Genomic DNA, 27,060 nt, shown 5'->3' on the forward strand with positions numbered 1-27,060 from the left:
CTACATTTGGACGAAGCCTACAATATCTGGACTGAAGTGACTTTAGGTGGAACCGCAGATGTTCATCACAGAGCGGGTTACTGGAGTGTAAGTGCCATTCGATTGCACTGTCAAGTGCACACTTCCTTAAAGTCTCCTGATGTAATCCTTTCCCTACTTCAGCCCATGGTATTTCTCTTTCTGACTAAACATATCCCAACAAGATTCCATTGTGTACAAGCTCCTTCCTTATGACAAGTCAACCTCGATTGAAAATGCTGCATGCCTGTGGACTGTGTGAGCAAACCTCATTACAGGAACTGAGTGTATGTTTACTCACTCGTTCCCTCTCAACCCGAATCTGAGAATCTCTATGTAATTAAGGCTTTGCTGTTTCCAGTCAGTGCTCTGAACTCCCAAGATGCCTGATACTGTGATTTATAATCCGATCAAAAGTAACATATCCACTCTAGTTTTACACATACGACAGTGGACATGTGCTCTTCTGGAGACTCTGACGGTGGTTATCTCTCCCCTACTGTCCTGACAACTAATCTGAAATAGGTCTGGGAAATTAAAGGCTGATGTGTCCAGGCTGGGCCAATCGGGTGCACTTGCTTTTTGAGGTCCCATTCCAGAGATCCAGAAAAATGGATTATACATCTATGTCGCAGAGAAGCTGCTTTCCGATCGATCAGTCCCAACTGGAACCTGAAATGAACGGAGCTGGTAAGATGCAGCATGCAGAAGGATAGGACATGGGCAATGATTACAGTTGCAATTTTTCACTGAATGTGGCCCCTCCTCCAGCTTACATGTTCCAGTTTGACCGTATGTTCTATCCAATGGGAACAGAACTCCTCAAGGACAAAGGTTAAACTCGATTAACTATCCAGGATGGGGTTGGGGGGGGGGGAACCTTCAGCTAGTTTTACTGTTGAGTGCCGGCTTGTCTCTGTGTGCAGCAACTGCAGACTACTATTACAAAAAAGGCATTTGCTAGAGATAAAGTGAGTTTAAACTTCTATCTTTTATAGGACTGTTCTGACCAAGTGCTAAAGGAAGTGAGTGCCTTCATTTGCAGGACACTGCACAGCTGCTAGCTTCTCTCTTTCTCTTTGAATGCTTCCAAAGCTCCTCTCTGCTGCCTGCGGTCGAAGCCTGCTGTACAATGCCTGCCATGTTCCTGCTGAGGGACGAGAAGCCTTATTTGCTCAGATCTGTAGTCCTCCTTGCAGGCGGATATGCCCTTTACCGTTTGTGGAGACATCACAGGACACCAGAAGAAAGAGAACCATTGAGGGAAAATGTATATGAGACACAGCAAGCCCTAAATAAGTACCTCCTCTTCCACTACGGTTCGCCCCAGGTGCAGTCACTGTACATCACAAACACAGCTACAGAACAGAACTTCCCACAAAGGTGTGCTGGGGAATGCATCAAACACATCATCCAACAGGTAACAGTCTCGGCACCTGCTGACCCTTTATTTGAAATAATTATTACAGAAATTGTTGCTTAAATCAAAGTTATAAAAGGTTGTGCTGATTTTTAGTGGCTGATCATGGATATTCACCTAGCCACAGAGAGTTCAGAGACCTAAGTAGCTGATATGTGAGAACAGATTTTCAGAAGCAGAATGGTGATAATGCCTTTCAGTGAGATTGGTTCAAGGCCAGATTGGGGAGAAATCAATGCTCTTCTTTGAAAGGATGCTTTGGGATCTGCTTTACCCAGCTGAGTTGGCAGCTGGGGCAGTAGTTCAGCGAGTTCAGCTGGACAGGCACTTCCAACAGTGTAATATACCTGTAGCATTAAGTATTTCATGTTTGAATTTCTGGAGTGGGACTCGAATCCACAACAACAGGACGTGTTCAAAGAAAAACTGATCAAATTTGGAGGGGAAAAACAGGTTGAAAACTTTGAGAGATAAGCAACAGAAAAAGTACTAGTACTTTACAACGGTTGTTGCAGTAAGAGTGGCTTTGGAGCAGAGATCTCCGGAATGAGAGGGCATGAAAGGAATTTAGATAATGATACCCTTCAGGCCATGTATGAGGATGAAAACCAGCAAAAGATAGGGTAAATGCAAGTAGGCATTTTCCACTATGATTGAATGGGAGTCCAACCATAGTGTTGTCGGGTGAAAGGTGAAAAGTTTAAGGGGAACATGAGGGAAAACTTTTTCACTCAAAGGTTCATGAGAGTGTGGAATGAGCTGACAGCACAAGTGGTGCATGGGCACTTAACTTCAATGTTTAAGAGGAGTTTGGATAGGAATATGGATAGTAGGGGTATGGAGCACTATGGTCCTGGTGCAGGTCAGTGGAAGTAGGCAATTTAAATGGTTTGCCATGGACTAGATGGTCTGAAGGTCCTGTTCTTGTGCTGTACTTTTCTATAATTCTGTAACTCCCTATACAGGTTTCCCCCGCCATCCGAAGGTAGAGTGTTCCTATGAAACGGTTCATAAGCCGAAATGTCGTAAAGCAAAGAAGCAATTACCATTTATTTATATGGGAAAATTCTGTGAGCGTTCGCAGACCCAAAAATAAGCTACCAAATCATGCCAAATAACACATAAAACCTAAAATAACAGTAACATATAGTAAAAGCAGGAATGATATGATAAATACACAGCCTATATAAAGTAGAAATACTTCTCTACAACGATTGCCTGCACAGATCTCCGTAGCGAAAATCTCACACAAGCGCTGTTGGCATAAATGCGCTCTCCAGTAACCTTTAAACTATGAAGCTGCCAAATCTACCAAATAACTCGTAAAAATACACAGCCTATATACAGTAGAAATAATGTATGTACAGTGTAGTATCACTTACCGGCATTGGGAAAACAGCGCCGAGCACCCTGATGATGGTGTGTTAGACTGAGTCGTCGCAGGTTGGGTGGTGCAGTGGCCCCCACCCTCCGGGCCGACGACCCAATACATTGCCGCGAAGAACGCAGCGGTAGCCGGGAGGCGCACAGCACATCGTTAAGAAAAAAGCCGAAATAAACATGCTAATTAATTAGGTGCTGCCCAGCACGTAAATGTTGGCGCAGATCAGAGGCGATTGCTGATTGCATCGCCTCTGATCTGGGCCAACAATTACGTGCTAGGTGGCACCTAATTAATTAGCATGTTTATTTCGGCTTTTTTCTTAAAGATGTGCTGTGCGCCTCCCGGCTAACGCTGCGTTCTTCACAAATCGGTACAGTATCTGTCCGGGGCCCGGGTGTTGGGGTGGTGGGACACGGGAGTGTCATCTCATCGTCGATCAGGGCAGGCAGCTCATCTTCTATGACTGCCCGCCTCGATGTCGAAGGTCGAGTTTCATCGTCTGCTGTGGCTGATGTGGAAGGCTTGCTTGACTACTGCGCCTCGCGCATTTTTCTATCATACAGTTGTTTGTAAGCGCTCAAACCATCCTGCAAATATCCCCTAAACCTACATACCCTTTCAAAATTAAAGTCGTACTTTATCATTGCAGCGAAAATCTCACGCAGTTGCTTCACTTTCTGCATTCGGTTTCGATTGTTATCCTTTCCTCTTCCAATTGCATCAGCTCTTCATCTATCAGTTCTTGGTCATGCGATGCCAAAACCTCTTCAACATCATCTTCGTCAACTTCCACAAGCCAAACTCACTTTGTCCTTGCTTCGTTCACCACGATCGAAACACTTAATTATGTCTAGTTTTACACTAAGTGTAACACCCTTACTCTTTCAGGCTTTTCCGACACCTTAGAACTCATCTTGCTAACGGCTGCTCAATGCAACGTGTTTAAGCAATGCCGTTCCGAATCCGGGGCAGAGCGGCTGCTCAGGGCGCGCGCTGCCTTTTATCGCTTGCTGATCTTTTCGCGCGCTGATTTTTTATCGCGTGCTGCCTTTCTTCGTAACAGTGAAAACATCTTCTGAAAGCGAAAACAGGGTACTAATGTAGGTCTTTTGTAACAGTGAGGTTTCGTAAAGCGAACGTTCGAAGAGCGGGGGATACCTGTAGTGGAAACTGAATTCAATAAACAGGAGGCAAGTGTCCTGAATCTTAAATGTTTGGTTTAGTGACCAAGGGAAAGAGGGAATAAAGCCAATGGCTCCAATTAGAGGTCTTGGTCCTACTGAAAATGAGGTAATCTGTTGCTCCTGACGATGGGATGGATAAGGGAGAGGACATAAAGAGGGTGATTCACAATAAAGAGAAAAAAGAATCAGGGTTACCATTGCATTGCAAAATGATTCTAGAATATTGGCTGGTTTTGACAGGAAAGCTCCAGTAGTGTTCTATGCCTTTGCCAAATCTAGCAGTGAACAGCCAAACCACTTGACCACTCTATCAATTTAAGTCTGCATCCTTAGGGCAGAGAGGACCAAAGACAAGGGCCACACCAGGAGGAACAATGGTGAGAGAGATCATAACGGGATCCGGAGCATCAAATTTAGAAGCAAGAACACAGTGGAGGAGATCGGTAGCATAGTATGTGTCAACGTGAATGGAAAGTCAGTCAGTAGGAATTTTGTCAGTGGAAATGCCATTGAGGGTGTTCCACAGAATACAGAAGGAAATAGATTACAGGGATGAAGGGATATTCATATAAAGCAAATCAGGGAAATCTTGGCCTCCTCTTGTGCCAAGATAACACCATCCTCAGGGTGAAGGAACAACACCGTTTATTCCATCTGGGTAGCCTCCAAGCTGGTGGCATGAATATTGATTTCCCTTTCAGGTAAACAAATCCTCCTCCCTGTATTCCTGTATTCCCTACTTTAACCTTTTATCTCTTTTCACCTGCATATTACTTCGCTGGGCCCCCACCTCCTTCCTGTTCTCCTGTGATCCACTCTCTTCTCCTATCACATTCCTTCTTCTCCAGCTCTTGACCTTTCCCACCCACCTGTCCTCAACTAAAACCTTACAGCTAGCCTACTTCCTCTCACCGCCACCTTTTTAATCTGGCATCTTCCCCCATCCTCTTCAGTCCTGAAGAAGGGTCTCAGCCCGAAACGTCGACTTTTATTTCCATAGACACTGCCTGACCTGTTGTGTTCCTTCAGCATTTTGTGTGCATTGTCAGGGAGGTGATTAGATTTGAGTCTGTTCTAACTCACTACTATAACTACAATTCAATCCTCACCAGATATAAAATGCTTTATGTTATCCAAGGCGCTTTGCACCATGGCAAGTTTGATTTATTACCAATTCCTTTACCTCTATTAGACTGGTGGTCCCAGCAGAGCCCTGGACATTGGCTGTGCTGTGGGAAGAGCATCGTTTGAATTGGCCCGGGTATTTCAAGAAGTAGTGGGCATTGACTTCAGCCACTCATTTGTCAATGCCTGCAACCAGCTGAAAGAACAAGGCCAACTCCCTTACACCGCCATCACTGAAGGAGACTTGGGTGTTCAACACACTGCTGTGGTGCCACAGGATATTGTAAGTACTCAATCAAGCCTTTGCTAACCCCAGTTCTCTATCCCTACCATTCAGCGTCCTTCGTTCTATTATTTCCATCTATCCTTTGTGCTCACTCTCCATTATTTAGTGTTCTTTAATCACTAATATTCTCAGTTTTGTTCTAATATTGTTTCCAGTGTTCTTTTTTACTCTTAACGACAAATGGATTAACTGGAGAAGAGAATATTGTGACCAAGAGCTTAGTTACAGCATCCCACTGCCCATCCATCTTGCCCACCCAAACTGGCAATGCCAACTTCAGATCCTAGTTCACTTTACTTGCCTTTGTGTCAGGAACATCACATCAATTCTATTTGCTCCCAGGCCAGTATACTTTGCCCCTGTAAAGTTCAGCCCAAGAGGCTTCATACGGAGATGTTGAAAACTTTATTGAATAATTAGCGCCAATGCCTGATACACAAATCACGGGTAGAGGCTACCCAGCACTGGCTGAAATAGAATGCCAAAACTGCAACTCCAGCTCCATAGACAACATGCCACAATTGGGTTGGATTAGCACATTTCTGATTGAAGGGAATATATTAGAATTAAGTCTATAAAATTCAAAGAATATAAGACCAGAGGACACAGCCTCAGAATAGAGGGGCATCCTTTTTGAACAGAGATGAAGAGGAATTTCTTTAGCTAAAGAGTGGTGCATCTTTGCCACAGGCAACTGTGGAGGCCAAGTCTTTATGTATATTTAAGGCAAAAGTTGATATGTTCTTGATTGGTCAGGGTATGAAGGGATATGGGGAGAAGGCAGAAGATTGGGGCTGATATCAGCCATGATGAAATGGTGGAGCAGACTCGATGGGCCAAATGGCCTAACTCTGCTCCTATCTCTTATGGTCTTATATACCACACAGGAGGCATTTGGCCACGTGTCCATACCAGCTGTAAAAGAAACAGTCAAACTGTCAACCGAACGAGCCTCAAGATTGCATCAGTAATCGAGCAGGCCTTTGAGTACACATTCAACTACCTTTTGACTGTGATGAGGGTTTCTGCCTCCATCACCCTTTCAGATAATAAGTTCCAAACCCCGACTGCTCTCTAAGGGGAAAACATTTCTTCATGTCCTTTCTAAACATGTTAAGGCCCCTGGTGTATGACCTTCCTGCTAAGGGAAATAAATCCTTATTTAAGTCACTCTAATTTTACACACTCTTCCCTCAGCCTTCTCCACCCCAAGAAAACAAACCCAGCTGCTCTAATATTTCTTCCAGCTAAGCATCCACTTGTAGCAACATCCTCATAAATATCTTCTGTGCTCTCTCCAGTGTAATCACATCTTTCCAATAATGCAGTGACTGTACAGAATATTCAAGCTGTCAGCTTACTGATGTTGTACACCATTCTAGCATAACCTCTCTGGTCCAATCAATGTTGTACTGTACATCATTCAAGCGCCCTGCTCTGATTAATATTCTACACCATTCCAGCATAACCCTCTTGTTCTTTTATTCTATGCCTTGATTAATGGGTATTTTTAATCATCTTATTGATCTTTCCTCTAACTTTTAAGGATCTGTGAATGGATATATTTTTTCCATATTGCACAATATCATCCATTTTTAATTGCTTCACGTTATGTTCTTCTCCTATTATGGTATGTCAGATCAGATAAAATTTTGTTTGCTATTTTTTTCCTGCTCAATTGATCAGTTCATCTGCATCCTCCCATAGTCTAAACCTTCTCTCCACAGGACCAATTTTTGAGTTATTTGCAAACTTCTTTACCACACCCGACACTTAGCTCGAGTTCAATATACTTTATATTACTTAAAGCAAGAGGCTGAGTACTGAGCCTTCTGCAGTTCTAATAGTAAACAGCCTTCTAGTTACAGCAACACCCTTCAACCATCTCCACTGACTTTCTCTTGGATCCCATAGGCTTTGACCTTTTGACTAGCCTACCATTTGAGACCTTATGAAAAACCTTTCAAAAATAGCTTTCACTGATCTCCTTGTTACCCCTTAATAAATTCATTGTGGTTTGTCAGATAGAGCATTTCCCTTTCTATATCCAAGCTGAATATCCTGATTGACCATGCCTTTCTAAATGGAGGTACTTCTGTCCTTTACAAAAGAATCCAATGGCCTTCCCACTATCAAAGTTGAACTAACTGGCCTGCAATTATGCAGTTTTTTTCTTTCCTCCCCTTCAGACTTATCCTCTGGCACCATTCCTGTAGCCAGGAAGGATTGGGAAATAATTGTTAAAGTCTGCAGTTTCCTCCCTTGCTTCCCTTAATATACCTGGGATGCATTTCATCTCAGTCTGGCAATTTATCCACATTCAAAGATGCTAACCCTTTTAATAATCCTCTCTTACAATTTTAAGCCATTCAATTTTTCACATGCATCTGGTTTAATGACCTATCCATAAGACCATAAGACGTAGGAGCAGAATTAGGCCATTCAGCCCATTGAGTCTGCTCCACCATTCCATCATGGCTGATCCCGGATCCCACTGAACCCATACACCTACCTTCTCGCCATATCCTTTGATGCCCAGACTGATCAGGAAACTATCAACTTTTGCATTAAATATACTCATGGGCTTGGTTTCCGCCACAGTCTGTGGCAGAGTATTCCACAGATTCACGTATCTCTGGCTAAAAAAATTCCTCCTTACCTCTGTTCTAATAGGTTGCCCCTCAGTTTTGAGGCTGTGACCACGAGTTCTGGATAGCCCCACCAGAGCAAACATCCTCTCCAGATCCACCCTATCTAGTCCTTTCAACATTCGGTAGGTCTGCTGCATATCAGCACCATCCCCTCTTTTATGACTGGAGCAACAAAGTACTTGGGAAGATCCTTACCCACAAGCTCTGCCTCCACACACAGGTTACCTTTGTACTTCCTAACAGGCCCTAGTCTTTCCTCAGTTACACTCCTGCTTTTATGTACTTATATAGCATATTTACATTTTCTAACTACTTACGGGTATTTTTTCATAACCTTTAGTTTTGTATTTTTTCTTTATATTTCTTACCTACACTTCTGGTCTTTTTGCTGTATTAAGCTCTGAGATCTCACATAAGCTTCCATTTTCTTGCCTTCTCCTTCCCTCTACGTCATTTAGCAGGCTCTAGATTTGCCTACACTACCCTTTTGCTTTATATGGGAACATGTGTATCCACAATACTTTGAATCTTCATCTTAGTATCCACTTTCCATTTTCCAGTCACTTTTCATACATTATTCTTTAACCCAGTAAAGCTACTGTCCTTAACATAGAACCATTACCACCATTTTAAATCTTTGTCCTTTCCCACCATTATGCTAATTTTAATGAACGTTTGATCGTCTTTCAACCCAGCTTCATTCCCCAAAATTAAATCCAGAATTGCCCCCCCCCGCTACAAACTAGTTGAAGGCAGTTTCCCTGAACGCAATTTAAGAAGTTAGGGACCTCTATACCATTTTTTTAATATATGGACTAACCCCCAGTTAATATTAGTATGATTAAAACCCTCCACTTTTACTGCCCTATTGGTTTTACATCCTTCTGAAACTTGCCTACAATGTTGACCTGCTATCAACCAGAGTGCTTGAAGGTCTATATTGCACAAATATTTGTGTGGCCATCCCATTTTCACTCATTAGTTCAACACATAGAGTTCCATTCAATTACCAGTCTAACATACTATCCCTTCTCAGAGTTGTGATTATTTCCTTAACCATGTTTCCTTGTTGTATTTGCTCACCTATAACTATTGGTGAGACTCAAGCCAAGAGATAGAACAAAGCTGGAACATGAAATAAATCTTTAATCAGTAAAACCATGAAACTACAAAAATCTCAAAACTCAGCAGTACATTTCAAAGCACGATTATTTAAATGGTTTACCCAAAAATACTTGAGATGTTGACAAGGACAATAACCAATCAGTGAAAGCCAATCTGGGATTGGTTGTCAGCTGAACAACTGGTTGTATCGACTCACCATAAAACCTCCCTCTTGAAGATGATTACCTGTACGATTTGAGCCAAGGGATGATCTGGATTAGAACAACCGGCTTACGCTGCCGGTTAGTCCTTCTTAGAGATTGCAGGCTATCACGTTCTTGTCACGATGTTGTATGTGGCTGTGCTCGCGCTGGTGGTTGGTTCAGCTGGGGTAACTTCCAGGAGGAGATGGAGGTGCAGCTCTGTGTTTGATGATCTGTCCGATGAACTTGTTGTGTCTTCGGGAACAACTTTACACATTAACCAAAGTCTATGCGCACCTGACCATTTGCTGTCTTGAATGTTGGATGCCGTGGCAGCACTGCATCCAACACTGCTGTTTTCTTTCCAAAAGCACATCAGCTGGAGACTTCCCCTCAAGGCATGGATGTAGCTTAACACAATAAGTTAGCAGAAATGTATTGAGAGTCTTGCCTGATGCTTTGTTTCAGAAGTAACTGTTGGAAGGGATTCTCAATGCATATTGTTTTATGCCACATCCAGGAATGAAAGGGTTACTATATAAGGAACGTCTGGCAGCTCTTGGGCTGCTTTCCCTGAAGTTCAGGAGAATGAGGGGAGAACTCATAGAAACATTCTGAATGTTAAAAGGCCTGAACAGATTAGATATGGCAAAGTTATTTCCCATGGTAGGGGAGTCTAGGACAAGAGGGCACGACTTCAGGATTGAAGGACATCCATTTAGAACTGAGATGCAGAGAAATTACTTTAGTCCGAGGGTGGTAAATCTGTGGAATTTGATGCCACGAGCGGCTGTGGAGGTGAAGTGATTGGGTGTATTTAAAACAGAGATAGATAGGTTCTTGATTAACTAGGGCATCAAAGAGTGAAAGCAGGGGAGTGGGGATGACTGGAAGAAATGGATCAGCCCATGATTGTATGGTGGAGCAGACCCAATGAGCCTAATGGCCTACTTCTGCTCCTATATCTTATGAAGGTATCCCCAAACCCCTCTGTTTGGCTATTGGACTGTGGTTAATATGAGGGTGAGTGAATGTGGATAATCCTGCTTGTCTGGCAGAATGCAGCAAACTGCTGTGAACTGAATTGTTCCTTTGTCAGAAAGAAGTGTTTCTAGCATCCCAAAGTGGCTAAAGATCTACAACAGCTGTTGAATAGTAGCCTCTGTCATTACTGACTTCATAGATAATACTTCAAGCCATTTGGAATAAACATCAACTAGGACAAGATTGGTACTCCTGCTGACTGGACCAGTGTAGCCAGTATGTACTCAACTCCAAGGTCTGGTAACCTGAGGCCCTGGTTATGGATCGGCTCCACTTGGATTCTATGCTGCTGTGGAGCACTGAGTACACTGCTTGCCTACAGATGTGATATCTTCATCTATACCCAGCCAATGCACGAAGCTTCCTGCCAGGGGTTTCATCCGATTAAATCCAAGTGGAATTGTTTCAGTACTTTTGGTCAAGGGGATCGGGGAATTACTATTCTGCCTCCAAACATTTGGCAGGAGTCCAGAGTTGAGAGTGATGTATTGCGTCGGTAGAAGGGTATGACATCATCCTCAACCTGGACTGGCCATCCACCTGGAGATATGCTGAAGAACAGAATCTGCAGCTGTTTCTGCTCTGACTTTGTTGACCATGACCAGAAGACCTTCAGCAACATCCGATACAACCTGGTGAACTTTGCAATCAACTGAAATTGCAGCCACTACTGTGTCTTCATTTTCAGTAACCTGCTGATCCATAAGTCTGAAGAGGGCATTTGCCTCACCTAGGTTGATATCTACTTGATTTCAAAATCGTAAGCTAATAACATCGTTGACCAACTTTGTAGACAATTAGTTGTAATCACCGGATGCCTTTTTTAGACCTGAAGATGGACAACAATGGTTTATGATTAGTAAGGAGAGTGAAGTATCTGCCATAAAGTATCTTGTGAAATTTCTTCACAGCAAAGATGAATGCTAAGATTTTCTTCTCAACTTTCCATAATTCCTTTCTGCAGTGGTCAGAGATTTGGCTGCATGCATGGCAGGTTTCAGAACCATCAGAGAAGGTATGAGAGACGTCAGCTCCCATCCTGTAGTTGGTTGCGTCTGCCACGACAGCGAATGATAACTGTGCATCAAGAGGAAGTCGGATGACAGCATATTCTTCACCTGATCAAAAGCCTCTTGTCATCGTTTAGACCACTTCCATGTGGCATCTTGTTGAGCAGAGCATTGACTGGATCCCTCAGCCAGTGCATTGCTGGGAGAAATGCTGAATAATGACTGTTCATGCCCAAAAATGATCATAAAGTGCTGACACCTGATGGTGAAGGTATCTTTATGATAGCAGTGATGTTTTTGAGATCTGGGCGATGACCATGCTCATCTATGATGAGTCCCAGATACTTAATTGAAATATCAGGAGACTGCATTTTTCACCCTAAGTTACAATCAAAAGTCTTGTCCAGAGATGAGGTTTCTCCATCCAGTCAATTCCAAGGACAATTAGATCTGGTGGCTGGTCTGTTAGCTAACACACACTGATAACCTGGCTTCCGTTCAGCTTCACCATGCAGTGCAGTTTGACAATCAGCTGGACGGTTCCACCCAGTGCACTGCAGGTGGAGTGATGAGTTGATTTGACTGGTGGGGACTCAAGTGCCTGTCACATGCCTTTGTAGGTAATGGTGACGTTTCACACCTTATCAAGTTATAGCTTGACTAACTGATGGTTGATAAATACACTGACGTACCATCCCTTGGGGGCAAAGTCAACATTGTACATGACTGTTACACTTCATGTAGATTTTGATGGTTTTTAGAAGACGGTGAAGGACAGCAAAAGCCTTCTTTGTGACCACAGCGTTGGCAATTGCTGCAAATGTTTTTCTTGTATTTCTTTGTATAATGCCATGCACCACAGTTCCAACAAGCTGTGTTTAGCTGCTTGGAGACTTGCTGAGTGATGATGCCTGAGCCTTTAGAAACTGCATTGACATGGCTCTGTTCGAGCAGGTTGGAATTGTGTTTCCGGTTGCTCAAATGCTGACATTCTTGAGTGACAGCTTGTATAGTCACATCGGGGTCTTGCTCCAGACCGGCCTGGAACCACTTACGAATGTCTGCATCACCAAGTGCCTAAAGTCCACAAATAAAAGTCAGACGTTTGAATTGCGATTTGAATATGTTACCCAGCTTGAACGTTTCACATTCATGATTGACAATACCAGCATATGTGATGCTGAGTTTTGATTGTGATTAATGAGTTTTTAAGCAACAGCAGAAAACACTGAAGAGAGGTGACTGGTCTCCAAAAATGCTTGTTAGCTGTTGGACAGTTTTGTCAAATGATCGACCATGTGGGTTCCTAGGCAGAATGAAGTTGAAATAATGCTCATGTCCAACTTTCAAAGCAAAGTATGTGTCTTTCACTAGTTGCTTTTACTAGTAAGCTCAAACCGTAATAGATCTTTTTACCATTTGAACAACAATTCAAACACAACTCTGGAAGCAACATTGAACTAGAAGTAAGTAATGGATGCAACAATTGACTCACATGAGTTCTGTTCAGTATTTGACACTGACGTCGTAGGACTCACTGATAACCTACTGGTCAAGGTTTCAATTAACTTCAGCAAGGTGGCCTCAAATTGAGCTTGCTGCTATTGTAGAATTGTGCCTAAATCTTCTGCTGAAATTGCCAAAGTGATGTAATACATCACCTTGTTGTCAACTTGTTGTGTTCACTTGCCTATAACTACTGATGAGACCCGAAGCTACAACACAAAATAAACCTTTAATCAGTAAAATCGCGCAACTACAAAAATCTCAAAACTCAGCAGTACATCCTAGAGCATGACTATTTAAATGATTTACCCAAGAACATTCAAGATGTTGATACGAACAACAACCAATCAGTGAAAGCCAGCCTGCAATTGGTTGTCAGCTAACAAGTAGGCACTGTTTGTAATGGCTCACTGTAACACTCATCTCTGTTCCTATCTTTTATTTTAAATCCCCCTTTCTAATTCATCTGAAAACCCTGTAAATAGGAATGCCATACTATCATTCCTTTGTTAACCTACATTTCTGCAACAATTGATATATTGCACTTTTACTAGTCTCCCAGTGCCCTCCATCTATCAGCTTTAATCTCTGAACGACTTTTTGCATTGTGGTCGGTGGTCAATGTTTGCATTCACTGAAATTAACCTTCAGGGTGACGCCCACAATCAGTCCAAGCAGGGTTTGAATGAATTTAGTCAAACAAAAAAAAATAAAATTCTAGAATTTTCTGATTTGGATTTGCAGCTTTTTTTCGCCAACCTGAGTCAGCTTCGATGTACTGATGCCACTGAGGAGGATCCTGTTTTTAAAAAGATGCGCATGCAGAAAAGGAGTAATGGCATTCTAACTCATTAGCTCAAGATGGTGCAATTCATGGTTGCCAATTAGAACTGGAGGGAGTCAGAATCATAGATATTTTCTATACAGGATATTTTCTCATCTGCATGACTTGTTTTGAATCTGGCTCTACCAAAAACAGATTTAATTTTGTTCTTAATCCCCTTATTTAGAACCCACGGTCATTCAACATTCCTTCCTGCCAGAAAAACCGAGCTGACTCAATTTAATCCCAGATCGAGGGATTCGTGATAGGACAGTGCTGAGGGAAGTTTACTGTGTGGCTGTTCCATGTGGAATCATGCCCAAGTGGCTTAGAGAAAAGATGTAAAGACTTTTACTTAGTTTATAACCATTGAATGACAAATATAATGCAGATACAGGTAACAGGAAATCAGCTCTTTCCTTGGCATCAACTTAAAAGCATTACATTTTGACCTGCCATTTCTTTCCCCGTTTCCTTCTGCAGGAGCGAAGTCGATGTCTTTTCAGGCAAGGGGATGCTTGTAATTTTCCCGAGGATCTAGGAACCTTTGATTGTGTCCTAGCAGGGAATCTGATCTGTCGCCTACCAGACCCTTTTGCATTCTTGCACAGACTCCCAGGGCTGGTGGCCCCTGGTGGAATCCTTGTCATTACATCACCCTACACCTGGCGGGAAGAGTTTACACCAAAGGTAACTTTAACTGCTTCACATAAGAAACGATTCAGTCACAAAATTCCTATGGACTTCAGTGTGACCATAGTCATGCTGATTAAACTGAACAAATAGAGAATAATTCCTCTTATTCTCTGACCCTAAAGCATCTACTTGAGCTGAGCACTATTCAGCCAGAAGGGAGTTTGATCATTCCAATGCATCCATTAGAGAATAAAGTATTAGGTCAAGGGCATGTCTATGCAAATTCTCCAGTAGACATTGAGAGAGCTGGAGTGAGGGTACAGAACAGCGATGTCTTAGCGCTTAACTAAGAATGTTGAAAACTGGTAGCTTTATAACTGCAGGTATTCCCAAGATAAATCATTAGACTGTTAGCGCACCTTTAATACTTTCATGCTTACACCTTGCAGCCTAGTTAGCTCTTGAGTGATATTAAAATTGTAGCAATGTTTGTCTCTATTGATAATAGCTTTCCTGACCAGACAGCAATGTTTAACTCAGCAATGCCAATTTAAGTCGATGTAGTGGTTGCCGTAAAGCTTCCTCAATGTGTAAACTATCAGTAAGCTGTCAACAGCCACCTAGGAGATGTGAATGTGTGACTAATGGTTAACATAAAGTAATAGTGGGAGAGGGAGTGAGTTATTATGCACCCATTACATCATTCACTCTTCTACCTTTTCCTTCTGTCGACAGTCTCTCTGGCTGGGGGGATACAAGGATAATACCGGCAAGGAGGTGAGAGGATTTGATACGCTGAAGCAGGTCGTCTCCCCACATTTTGAACTGCTGTCTGAGAAGAATGAGTCCGTCCTGATCCGGGAGACAGCACGACGACACGAGTTGACAGTGACTCACATGACGATATGGAGAAGGGGAACCTGCTAGGAGTCAGCAATCTCCTTCGCTGATGAGAGTGAAACATGTTTTATTGAAGAGTAGCTAGCATAATTTAGAGAAGAAATGTTGGCTAAGAAAGTTACAGTAGTTTAGACAATAGGTGCAGGAGTAGGCCATTTGGCCCTTCGAGCCAGCACCGCCATTCACTGTGATCATGGCTGACCATCCACAATCAGTACCCTATTCCTGCCTTCTCCCCATATCCCTTGACTCTGTTATCTTTAGGAGCTCTATCTAACTCTTTCTTGAAAGAATCTAGAGAATTGGCCTCCACTGCCTTCTGAGGCAGAGCATTCCACAGATCCACAACCCTCTGTGTGAAAAAGATTTACCTCAACTCAGTTCTAAATGGTCTACCCCTTATTCTAAAACTGAACTCCCCCAACATCGGGAGCATGTTTCCTGCCTCTAGCGCGTCCAATCCCTTAACAATCTTATATGTTTCAATCAGATCCCTTCTCATCCTTCTAAATTCCAGTGTATACAAGCCCAGTCGCTCCAATTTTTCAAAACATGACATTCCCACCATCCATGGAATTAACCCAGTGAACCTACGCTGCACTGCCTCCATAGCAAGAATGTCCTTCCTCAAATTTGGAGACCAAAACTGCACACAATACTCCAGGTGGGGTCTCACCAGGGCCTTGTACAACTGCAGAAGACCTCTTTGCTCCTATACTCAACTCCCCTTGTTATGAAGGCCAACATGCCATTAGCTTTCTTCACTGCCTGCTGTACCTGCATGCTTACTTTCAGTGACTGATGAACAAGGGCACCCAGATCCCGTTGTACTTCCCCTTTTCCTAACTTGACACCATTCAGATAGTAATCTGCTTTCCTGTTCTTGCTACCAAAGTGGATAACCTCATGTTTATCCACATTAAACGGCATCTGCCATGCATCTGCCCACTCACCCAACCTGTCCAAGTCACCCTGCATTCTCATAACATCCTCCTTACATTTCACACTGTCACCCAGCTTTGTGTCATCTGCAAATTTGCTAATGTTACTTTTAATCCCTTCATCTAAATCATTACAGGTGTCTCCCGCTTTTCGAACGTTCGCTTTACGAAACCTCACTGTTACGAAAGACCTACATTAGTTCCCTGTTTTCGCTAACAGAAGGTGTTTTCACTGTTACGATAAAACAGCTGCTCCTCCCCCGGATTCGGAACAGCATTCTAGCCGGCATTGCTTAAATACGTGCCTGTGAGCAGCCGTTTGCAAGATGAGTTCTAAGGTATCAGAAAAGCGTAAAAGAGCTTGTAAGGGTGTTACACTTAGCATAAAACCAGACATAATTAAGCGTTTCGATCGTGGTGAACAAAGCAAGGACAAAGTGAGCTTGGCTTGTGGAAGTTAACGAAGATGATGTTGAAGAGGTTTTGGCATCCTATGACCAAGAACTGATAGATGAAGAGCTGATGCAATTGGAAGAGGAAAGGATAACAATCGAAACCAAATGCAGTAGCAAATGGACCGAAAGTGAAGTCGTCCAGGAACTGAACGTGATTGCAGCCTTGTGAGATTTTCGCTGCAATGATAAAGTACGACTTTAATTTTGAAAGGGTACGTCAGTTTAGGGCATATTTGCAAGATGGTTTGAGTGCTTACGAAGAACTGTATGATCCAAAGAACTGTATGATCTAAAAATGCGCAAGGCTAAGCAGTCAAGCAAGCCTTCACATCAGCCACAGCAGACAATGAACTTCGACCTTCGACATCGAGGCAGCCAGACATAGAAGAAGATGACCTGCCTGCCGTCATGGAAACAGACACCACCCCAGTGTTCCACCACCCCAACGCCCGGACCACGGACAGATACCGATTTGTGGAGAATGCAGCGGTAGCCGGGACGCACCCAGCACATCTTTAAGAAAAAAGCCGAAATAAACAAGCTAATTAATTAGGTGCCGCCCGGCACGTAAATGTCGACCCAGGTCAGAGGCGATTGCCAATTGTATCGCCTCTGATCTGGGTCGACATTTACGTGCCGAGCGGCACCTAATTAATTAGCTTGTTTATTTCGGCTTTTTTCTTAAAGATGTGCTGGGTGCGTCCTGACTACCGCTGTACCCCTGCATGCTTCGCAGATCAGTATCGGTTCGCTGCCCGGAGGGTGGGGGCCATTGCACCACCCCAACCTCCGACGACTCAGCTTAACACACCATCATCAGTGTGCTTGGCGCTGTCTTCCCAATTCCTGTAAGTGATACTACACTGTACATATATTATTTCTACTTTATATAGGCTGTGTATTTTTACGTGTTATTTGGTATGATTTGGCAGCTTCATAGCTTGAAGGTTACTGGAGAGCGCTTGAGCTGTGTTTCTGCCAACAGCGCTTGCGCCGTGTTTCTGCTGAGAGCGCTTGCGTGAGATTTTCACTACGGAGAACAGTGCTGCAATGATTGTAGAGAAGCATTTCTACTTTATATAGGCTGTGTATTTATCATATCATTCCTGCTTTTACTATATGTTACTGTTATTTTAGGTTTTATGTGTTATTTGGCATGATTTGGTAGGTTATTTTTGGGTCTGCGAACGCTCACAAATTTTTCCCATATAAATTAACGGTAATTGCTTCTTCGCTTTACGACATTCTGGCTTACAAACTGTTTCATAGGAACATTCCACCTTCAGATGGCGGGGGAAACCTGTAATGTATATTGTCAATAGTTGTGGTCCCAGCACCGAGCCTTGCAGTACTCCACTAGTCACTGCCTGCCATTCTGAAAAGGACCTGTTAATCCCTACTCTTTGTTTCCTGTCTGCAAACCAATTTTCTATCCATGTCAGTACCCTACCCCCAATACCATGTGCTCTAATTGTGCCCACTAAAACCTCCTATGTGGGACCTTATCAAAGGCTTTCTGAAAGTTTAGAATAGTGAAACAGGAGAATTCAGTCACATCAAGGCCAGTTCTAAGGACAGCAAATGTTGAAAAAAAGATTCAGGTTCCATCACAAGACAACATGCCTGTTGACTCTCTCCACTAATTCGCATCAACATTTTAACAGTATCTTACATTCCCTACAAGGGAGTCTGAGATAAAGTAACATACCTGGAGTAATACCATGAATTTACCTGAGCAAACTTGACCCCTACCTGGTTGATAGCTTGGTTCAGATGCAGTTGTACAGAGCAGAGATAAACTTGTTTTTTACAGAACAATATGGCACAGAAACAGGCCCTTCAGCCCACGGTGGCTATTCTGACCATGATTTCAATTTAAACTAATCCCATCTGCCCATAGATGAACTAAATCCCTCCACCTTTACCTGGTCACATACCTCTCAAAATGACTAAATATTACTACCACATCTGCTTCTATCATCTCCCTGGCTCTAAGCACCTATCACTCTCTGAGTAAGAACTTGTCTCACAAACTTGACTGTTGTTTGAATGATAGCACTATATTCTAGAAATTGCTAACCCTACGGATTTAATTAGCAGAACAGTACAGCACTGTACAGGCCATTTGGCCCACAATGTTGTGCTGATGTTTTATCTACTTAAGCATCAATCCAACCCAAATAGACCTCCATTTTTCTTTGATTCATGTACCTGTCTAAGAGTCTCTGAGATGTGCCTGCCTTTACCATTACACTTTGGCAGTGCATTCCACGTATCTATCACTGTGTAAAATAAAAACTACCTTTGACAATCTCCTACACTTTCCTCTAATCACCTTAAATTTATGCTCCCTTGTATTAGCCATTTCCACCACGGCTGCCCACTCGATCTATGCGTCTTATCATCTTGTACACCTCTATAAAATCACCTTTCATTCTCCTTCACTCCAAAGAGAAAAGCCCTAGCTAGTCAATCTATCCTCATAAGACACGTTCTCCATTCCAGGAAGCATTGTAGTAAATCTCCTCTTTACCCTCTATAAATCTTTCATATGCTTCCTGGATTGAGGAGACCAGAACTGAAGACAATATTTCAAGTGTGGTCCAACCAGAGTTTATAGAGCTGCAACATTGTCTTGTGGCTCTTGAACTCAGTCTCCAGACTAATGAAGGTCAACACACCATATGCCTTCTTTACTACCCTATTAACTGCATGTTAACTTTGAGGGATCCATGGATATAGACCCCAAGATGCCTTCAAGTTCGACCCTCCAAAGTGTATCACTTCATACTTTTCAGGATTGAACTCTATCTGCCATTACTCAGCCCAGTTCAGCTTCCTATCAATGTCCCATAGTAACCTAGGTCAACTTTCTACACTATTCACAACACCAGCGACATTCGCGTCATCTGCAAATTACTAAATGACCCTTCCACTTCCTCATCCAAGACATTATAAAAAAGACAGATTCTTGGACTCTGAGAATCACCACTGGAAACAAGGCACATTCAGTACAAAACAGGGATTGAATCAGTAAACAGTTTACTAAACCTTTCCTTCAAAATAACTATTAAACTTTTAAATGGAAAATAAAGACTAGCCTGTTTGAGATTCAATATCAATAATATTCTCCAACAATGATACTGCATGGTGTAGGGTAGATGCGACTACAATGGGGCATTGGGTGAGCGGAGGGCTTTTCTGTAACAAACTGATTTCAAATGCAGAGCAGCAATCAAACAAGCAGGAAGAATACACAACGTAAAACACAGAATATAACTCAGAGGAGGTAATGATCAAACATTGATGGAGTAGAGTTCTGAACAGAATGCAAGATGAATGCTTTTCCTGCTTCTGGTTGCCAAGAAGCAAGAGAGTTATTCAAGTCATGGAGCCAGTATTGTCTGCTCCTTCAGAGGTGGTGGTGAGACCTTTTCGTGAACCACTGCTCATGTATAATAAAACTGCTCTCTTCCCCATCACCCACCCCAGCAATTCTGAATCATAAACCTGTGAAACTCCCCACTGCACGACTTCGTGATTCATGGGATCCTTCTGCTGCCTACTATTCATTTCACAGTGCAGATCCAAGTGCTTAATCATGTAGAAATGAACTCTTTCAATAAAGGAGAGACATTTTTAAGTTAAATAAACATTTCAAACAAATCTCTAACGGTTACTATGAATAGTCAAAAGTGAGCTAAGATAACAAGAATCAAATTACAAGATTGAAAACATCTACACTCAGTCAAGATCTCGGAATCATTTTCCTCACATGTGGATCTTTTAACTCAGAATTGGAAAGATATTAATTGGGATCTGCTTGTTTGTAATGTTTGTGAGAGAGCTTGTCACAGTAAAACAATTATCCAGGGTAAACCCGCAATATGAATTAAACCGGCTACAAATTAAAATTTAGCAGAAACCTCAGGCCGAGGAGCAGTCCCAGTGACAACGCAGGTTTTGAGAGATAATAAATCAAAATTAAAGAATTGATACAATACACATGTTTCATGGAAATGGGAAGATTGTTAGAAGAGCCAATTGGAAGCGTTAGATATTATAGAAACAGATTGCATTGAGTAGTGGAAGACTCTTAAATCTGAGGACAATTTAAACAATCCAAAGCAACACACACACAAAAGGCTGGAGGAACTCAGCAGGTCAGACAGTATCTAGGAAAATGAATAACTGGTCCCGGGATCTCTCTCCTGCCTACTATTAATTTCTCAGTGCACACCCAAGTGCTTAATCATGTAAAAGCAAACTCTTTCAATAAAGGAGAGATATTTTAAGTCATTTCTTAAAAAAAAATCCATCGATTTTTGGCACCTTGGAAAGCATATATTGAGCTGGAAAGACCTCTGTGCAGAATTAATAGAGAACATCAGGGTTATAGTGTTAAACAATGAAGACGGGTCAATTAAACAGCTTGTATTCCATGAGTTCAGAAGATTGACGCATGGCCTCATTGAGGAATTTAAAATAATTTTAAATTCCACTAAATTTATTTACAATTGTATTGTAAATACCACTAAAATTATTCCTTTTGTGGGACAATTAGGAATGCAGGTTTTCCTGACAAAAGGTTGTAGAAATGGTTTCGGCATGGACTGCATGGGCTGTACTTTTCAATAATGCTATGACTCCAAACCTAGAATATTCACTCTCAGAAACCAGTCCTTCCTTCACCTCTATACACAGCCTGTACCAGGTCCTCAACATCCAGTGGAGGCTTCAATTCCATTAAAAGCTATATCTTGTCATTCAAATGTATTCAGTTTCATTATCAGTTATATCATATGAAAACCTCTGTCTTTGTGTGAATATTTCAGTGCCAATTTCGCCCAAATCGTATTCCGCTCAAAAATTCTGGCAACAGCTTAATCCCATGAAATCACAAGCTGAAGTACAAATATACCAGATAAAATATTACAGTTAGTATGAAATATTCTACAATATAATCACATACAATAATAGATAAGAGAAAACCTGCAGATGCTGGAAATCTGAGCAACGCACACAAAATGCTGGAGGAACTCAGTAGGCCAGGCAGCATCTATAGAAAAAAAGTACAGTTGACATTTCCCAAAACATCGACTGTACTTTTTTTTCCATAGATTCCTCTAGCAGTTTGTGTGTGTTGCACATACAATTATAGCATGGGATTAAAGTGTATTGATATCTCAGTCCACAAGTGAGTGTAATAGCCACTATGGAGCCATTTGAAGAACAGCATGGAGTTCTTGTAGCATTTCAACCAATATTTATTCCATAATCAACAGCAGTAATAGAAAGATTAATCAGTCTTTTAACTTGTTACTGTTTGCAATGTACAGATTGGATGTCGATTTCCTCAATTTAACAACAATGAACTACACTTCAGAAATACTTAGCATGCTGTAAAGAACTGAAATGTCTGTTGATGTGAAGGTAGACTGATAATGAGCTGAGGAAAAAGTTCTCAGCAGTGATACATCATCTTAATATAAGATTGATTCAAAACACATGATTGATTCCTGACTTAGAATGTTAGCTATAAGGACAACCAAATAACCTGTATTTTCGAGATCATTTTTATGGAATATAATAATAATGAGCTACTTATGGAGTACTTTTCATACAGACAATGTAGTTCAAAGTACTTTACAATGAGATAAAGTGCAAACATGAAAATAAAAGACAAACAGCTGTTAGTTAAAAACAAGGTTAAATTAATTGGGTTTGAGCTGGAGTTTAAAAGTGTTAACTAAGTGTGCATCCCTATTGTTTCAGGTATTCAGTTCCATGGTTTAGGAGTGTAATTCAAAAAAGAAGACCTGGCAATTACATATCTTTTGAGGGAGATTGTATGGCCGAGGGTGGTAATGGGGATAAGCTCCCACTACCCATTAAATGCTCCCAATGGCGTGCACCTCAAATAGCCTCTGACAACCAAGTCTAGGCCCTGGCCTTCACATGTGGCTTAGCTACTAAGCCCGGTGGAAATGTTTCTACTGACAGGATAAGAGGCAAAGGCAGGTTATTGACGGCTTAAATCTACTCACTTCGGACAAATGGGGGCTCATCAACTGCGGTTGGCAGAAATATCCACTCATGGGGAAGGCTTCAGGAGTGAACCCCAAGGGAAAAATCCGGAGCTGAAGTCCCTAAGGCAGTCCTATATTGAGTTCAATGCTGACAGGCAATTCCTGCGACGCTGCTGGTACCAAACTGTACCAGTCTCTGCCATGCCTTTGGGTTCATCAGATGCGTGGAGAGGGGGAGCTTGCTACATGGACAACAGCTTGCTCTCCATATCGTACTGCCCAGGATTGCATATCTAGACAGATAGGATGCAACATCCATGGCCGACTCTGTCCGACGGAGGCTTCCACGCATGGGACTCCATTCTAGAAAAGTTACCAAGGATTTAAAAAGTAGGAACTATTTCTCCATTATTTAAGAAGGAAAAGAGAAAACAGGCAACTATAGATTAGTTAGTCTAACATAAGTCGCTGAAAATGTTTGAATCTATTATTAAGGAAGAGGGAACAAAATACTTAAGACAATAGTAATATTATTGGGAAGAGCCAACACAGATTGATGAAAAGGAAATAATGTTAGATAAATCTGTCAGAAATTTTTGAGGTTGTAATTAATGGAATAGATAAGAGCAAACCAGTGATATGGGTGCACTTAGACTTTCAGAAGTCCTTCCATAAAGTGCCAGGCAAGACATTATTAAACAGAATTGGAGGACATGATACTGAGAGTAATGACTACTAATCTCATTTGCCTGCATTAGGGCCATATCGTTCTATGCCATACCCTTTTAAGTGTTTGTCTAAATGTTTTTAAATGTATTAATAGTACCTAATTCCATCTGCTTCTCTGGCAGCACATTTCAGATATCAAGCACTTTCAGTTGAAAAAATGTTACCATGAAGACCCTTTTAAAAACTCTTGTTTTCACCTTGAACCTTTGCCACATTGTTTATATTATTCCTACTATGAGACAAAGATATTGATTACCAAACCTATCTCAGCCTCTTATGATCTTACATAATTTTATCAGGTCATCCCTCAACCTTCTTTGTTCTGGGCAAAACAAGCTCAGTCCATCCAGTATCTTCTTGTAAGTAAAAGTCTCCAATCCAGAGGGCAACCTGGTGAACCTCTTCTGCGCTTTCTCCGTCACAACCACATCCTTCCTGTGGTGTGGCCACCAGAACTGCACGCAATACTCCAAGTGTGGTCTAACCAGTGTTTAGTGGCTACTAAGGATATAGGCTAAGTATCGGAAAGTGTTACTAAGGTAGAAGGTTATCCCTGACCCTGCTGAATGTCAGAATAGTACAAGGGACTAGAGGCTTCCCCGCTTCTTTTGTGCTGAGCTAATGTTGCCCAGGTTTGGCAGGAGATGTCTCAGGTTTGGCAGGTGCTGCTAATGCTGCTCAGCTGATTTACTATAATGTAACTTACATTAGTTTATCTAAAAAATATGAAATTATTTGTGCATGCTGACAATTAGAAACCACTGCTGAAATGCTTCAAGAGTCAAGCCCTGAAATTTTAACTGTTTCTCTTTCCACAGACACTCTCTAACTTGCTACATTTTTCCAGTGTTTACTGTTATTGTTTCAGATTTGCAGGAATTGCAGTGGTTTTGAATGTCAATTTGAGAAGTTTGGTAGAACAATACGTTGGACTACAAGTAGCTGGCTATCAGATTTTTTTTCTGATAAAATAGAAAACCCAAGGAAAAAAAGATGCTGAACATTGCAAAGAAGTTCTGATATACTGTATGGCTTCAATAAGAGCTGGTCCAGACGCTGGCTGGGATGGTGATGACCTCATACACAAGTCTGTACCAAGAAACACAGGCAATTAATGCTCAAAGATTTAATTCTAAAATCTCTATTCTCCAAAAGTAACTTGCTCTTTGTCTGGGATCCAGATAACGTTGAAGCTAATACTGCTTCAATTGCACTGGTGTGGATTATCAGTGAATGGTAATGATTTTTTCATTGCCTGGTTGCTGCTGTATGATGCTATTCAGTAGAAAAGAGTGAATACTGACAGAAAGAACATTGTTTCTCCCCCTAGTACTTACGGCCTTTTATTGGCAAGAACTTGTAAATGACAACCTTCTCCATTAAGATCCTGATAATATGTCACATCTCAAAACTAACAGACAATTGCTCTACTCACAACAGGATACTTATACAGTCCTGGCACAGCACCAGGAACCTCTGTCAGTACCAAGAACCTCCTGGTGTGCTCTGAAGCTGTGACAGGCATGTGTGCATCACTATACTTCCACTGAATGCTATGAGCCAAAGTTCCATTCCTTGAGGTAAAGCTATTGAAGTAAAGTGGCATTCTATTGCCCAGAATAGACATATTACATTTCAATCTGCAAAATGCCAGTGAAGATCTATAGCCCACAAGATAAGAGAAGGAGAAAGGGCAAGGTTCATTAATGATAGTGCACAGAGTAACCCACATGGTAACGGCCAAAGTCCCTGAAGCAAGATACCTGGTAAATGGTTAATATCCAGAAAGCTAGACACCTGGTAAATGGCTAAAGTCCAAAGAAATTACCATGTAAATGAGCAAATTCCACTGAACAGGACATCAGATCAATGTGCAGGGTGCTTAGCAAGAAACTTACTAAATGACCAAGATTTATTGGGTGAGAAAGATGGTAAATTGCCCATTGAGAAGGACACCAATTCAATGGTCAATATACATTTTGAGGACATCAGGGGAACTGGCTAAAATCATTCTGCTTAAGAGCCTTTCAGTAGACCTATTGCAGGAGGAGACAAAGAAATAAATGCTTTAGGAAAACATTTTCCAGACACTACTAAGAACACAGAAATTTCCTTCAAATGAAATAAAGAGTGTTTTCTGCTTTACAAACTAGGTAAGAATGCCTCAATTAGTTATTTTGTTTTCAAGTACTAAATCTACAGCTCAAGTTGAGATCCCACAATTAGGTCAGCTAATAAAGGCAAAAAGTGAGCATGTTTTCTGGTAAGATGCCATGTGATGGAATAAATGAGAAACATAGGCCAGACACTTCCAAAGGACAGCTCTTGTTTCACTAGCCAGCTCTTGGCAAGAAATGCACACTTCTAGCAACTCTGAGGAAGTTCCCACTTGAACTGTACATGTGTGTGATGTCAACATGGGAACTGAATTGAATAACTAGCGGCACAGAATCCTGAGTTTAGGCGGCCACGTTTTTATTGGATATAATCTTGGGCTACACTTCTGCCTTCACAGTTCAAATGCAATTGTTAACTCATTTAAGTTATTATACTGACATAAAATTGACACAAGTTTAACACAAGTATCTTAACCGTGTACTGTTACAACATACTTGCAAATAGAAAGCGTTTGTGCAGCTGCTAAACTTGGTGACAGAGTAAGAAGGGGTAATTTACAAATTGATTCCCATCTATACTGGATAGATAGCTGCATTCTAGTCTCAATAATTTTTCAAAGGTCTGCACTCTAACACTGTTTTAGCTGGCTTCAGGATGGAGGTACACCTTTTAAAATCTGATCTACACCCTTAACTATAGCCAGCTGAACCTGAAACAAACCCAAAGAAGATACCCTTCCTCATTGCTTGTGGTTATCACTACATCTTCATTGATGGTGGGCCAATAATATTGACAATCAGCCCCTTTTAGCATGGTGGTGGTGTCATATAACATAATGAAGATAGGAGTTTGCCTCCATGGGAACCATGCGCTAGTCACTGATGCCAGTTCTATTATGGACAGATGTATGTGTGACAGGAAGGTTTATGGAAACAAGATTTATGTTGGTACACTATCTGATCTCAGACACAGTTGATGTCTACATTCTTTTGTGCTTGGCTAGCTTAGTCAGTGCTAGTTGACGGTTAGTGAAGCCCCAACCCCAGGGTGCAGCGTTTCTCAATGTTACTTCCGGGTGTTAGTGAGGAAAAATACTGATTTATCATTTGTAGGAAGATGGTAGGTAATAATCAGAAAAATGCCTTTTCTCGTGGCATTTTATGTGTTCCAGAGACAATACTTGAGCACTTCCAACATCTAGGGATTGCCTATCACTCTGCCATCTCCTCTGGTGGGCATATCCCAGTGGCAGAACGGGACATACCTAAGATCAGTTTGCCGCATTTTCAGTGAAATATGAATCTGTGAGCACGTTCCGTGGCTGGTTGGTACAACAGATTAACTCATTAGGACACTGCAGAGGGCAGTGGAGAGTCAAACATTTTGTGAGGCTTGTGTGTTTCATATAGAACGATTACATACAATAGATTTCCTCTCCCACGCAAGAACATTGCTCTGACTCATAACCAGCTTAATCTCCTGCAAACCAAGCAA

General features: G+C 41.8%; 2 protein-coding genes across 4 annotated transcripts in view; one reads left to right on the plus strand and one right to left on the minus strand.

Moving 5' to 3' along the window:
* The window catches only part of kif1aa (kinesin family member 1Aa), a 503,440-nt gene that overhangs the window by 417,825 nt on the left and 58,555 nt on the right, over positions 1 to 27,060 (minus strand). The window lies entirely within an intron of this gene.
* Positions 929 to 17,196, plus strand: LOC140195972 (uncharacterized). Its single transcript, XM_072254657.1, has 4 exons — positions 929 to 1,438; positions 5,199 to 5,414; positions 14,242 to 14,448; positions 15,130 to 17,196. Exons 1-4 carry the CDS (start codon positions 1,151 to 1,153, stop codon positions 15,319 to 15,321), a joined length of 903 nt encoding a protein of 300 aa, XP_072110758.1. The 5' UTR covers positions 929 to 1,150; the 3' UTR covers positions 15,322 to 17,196.

This window comes from Mobula birostris, chromosome 4, assembly GCF_030028105.1.
Source record: "Mobula birostris isolate sMobBir1 chromosome 4, sMobBir1.hap1, whole genome shotgun sequence".
In the NCBI taxonomy this organism is placed as follows: Eukaryota; Metazoa; Chordata; class Chondrichthyes; order Myliobatiformes; family Myliobatidae; genus Mobula; species Mobula birostris.

Coding starts and splice junctions, on each gene's coding strand:
- LOC140195972 (XM_072254657.1), top strand. CDS start 1,151: ATGCCTGCCATGTTCCTGCTGAGGGACGAGAAGCCTTATTTGCTCAGA. Junction 5,415..14,241: donor CTGTGGTGCCACAGGATATT/GTAAGTACTCAA, acceptor TTCCTTCTGCAG/GAGCGAAGTCGATGTCTTTT. Junction 14,449..15,129: donor GGGAAGAGTTTACACCAAAG/GTAACTTTAACT, acceptor TTCTGTCGACAG/TCTCTCTGGCTGGGGGGATA.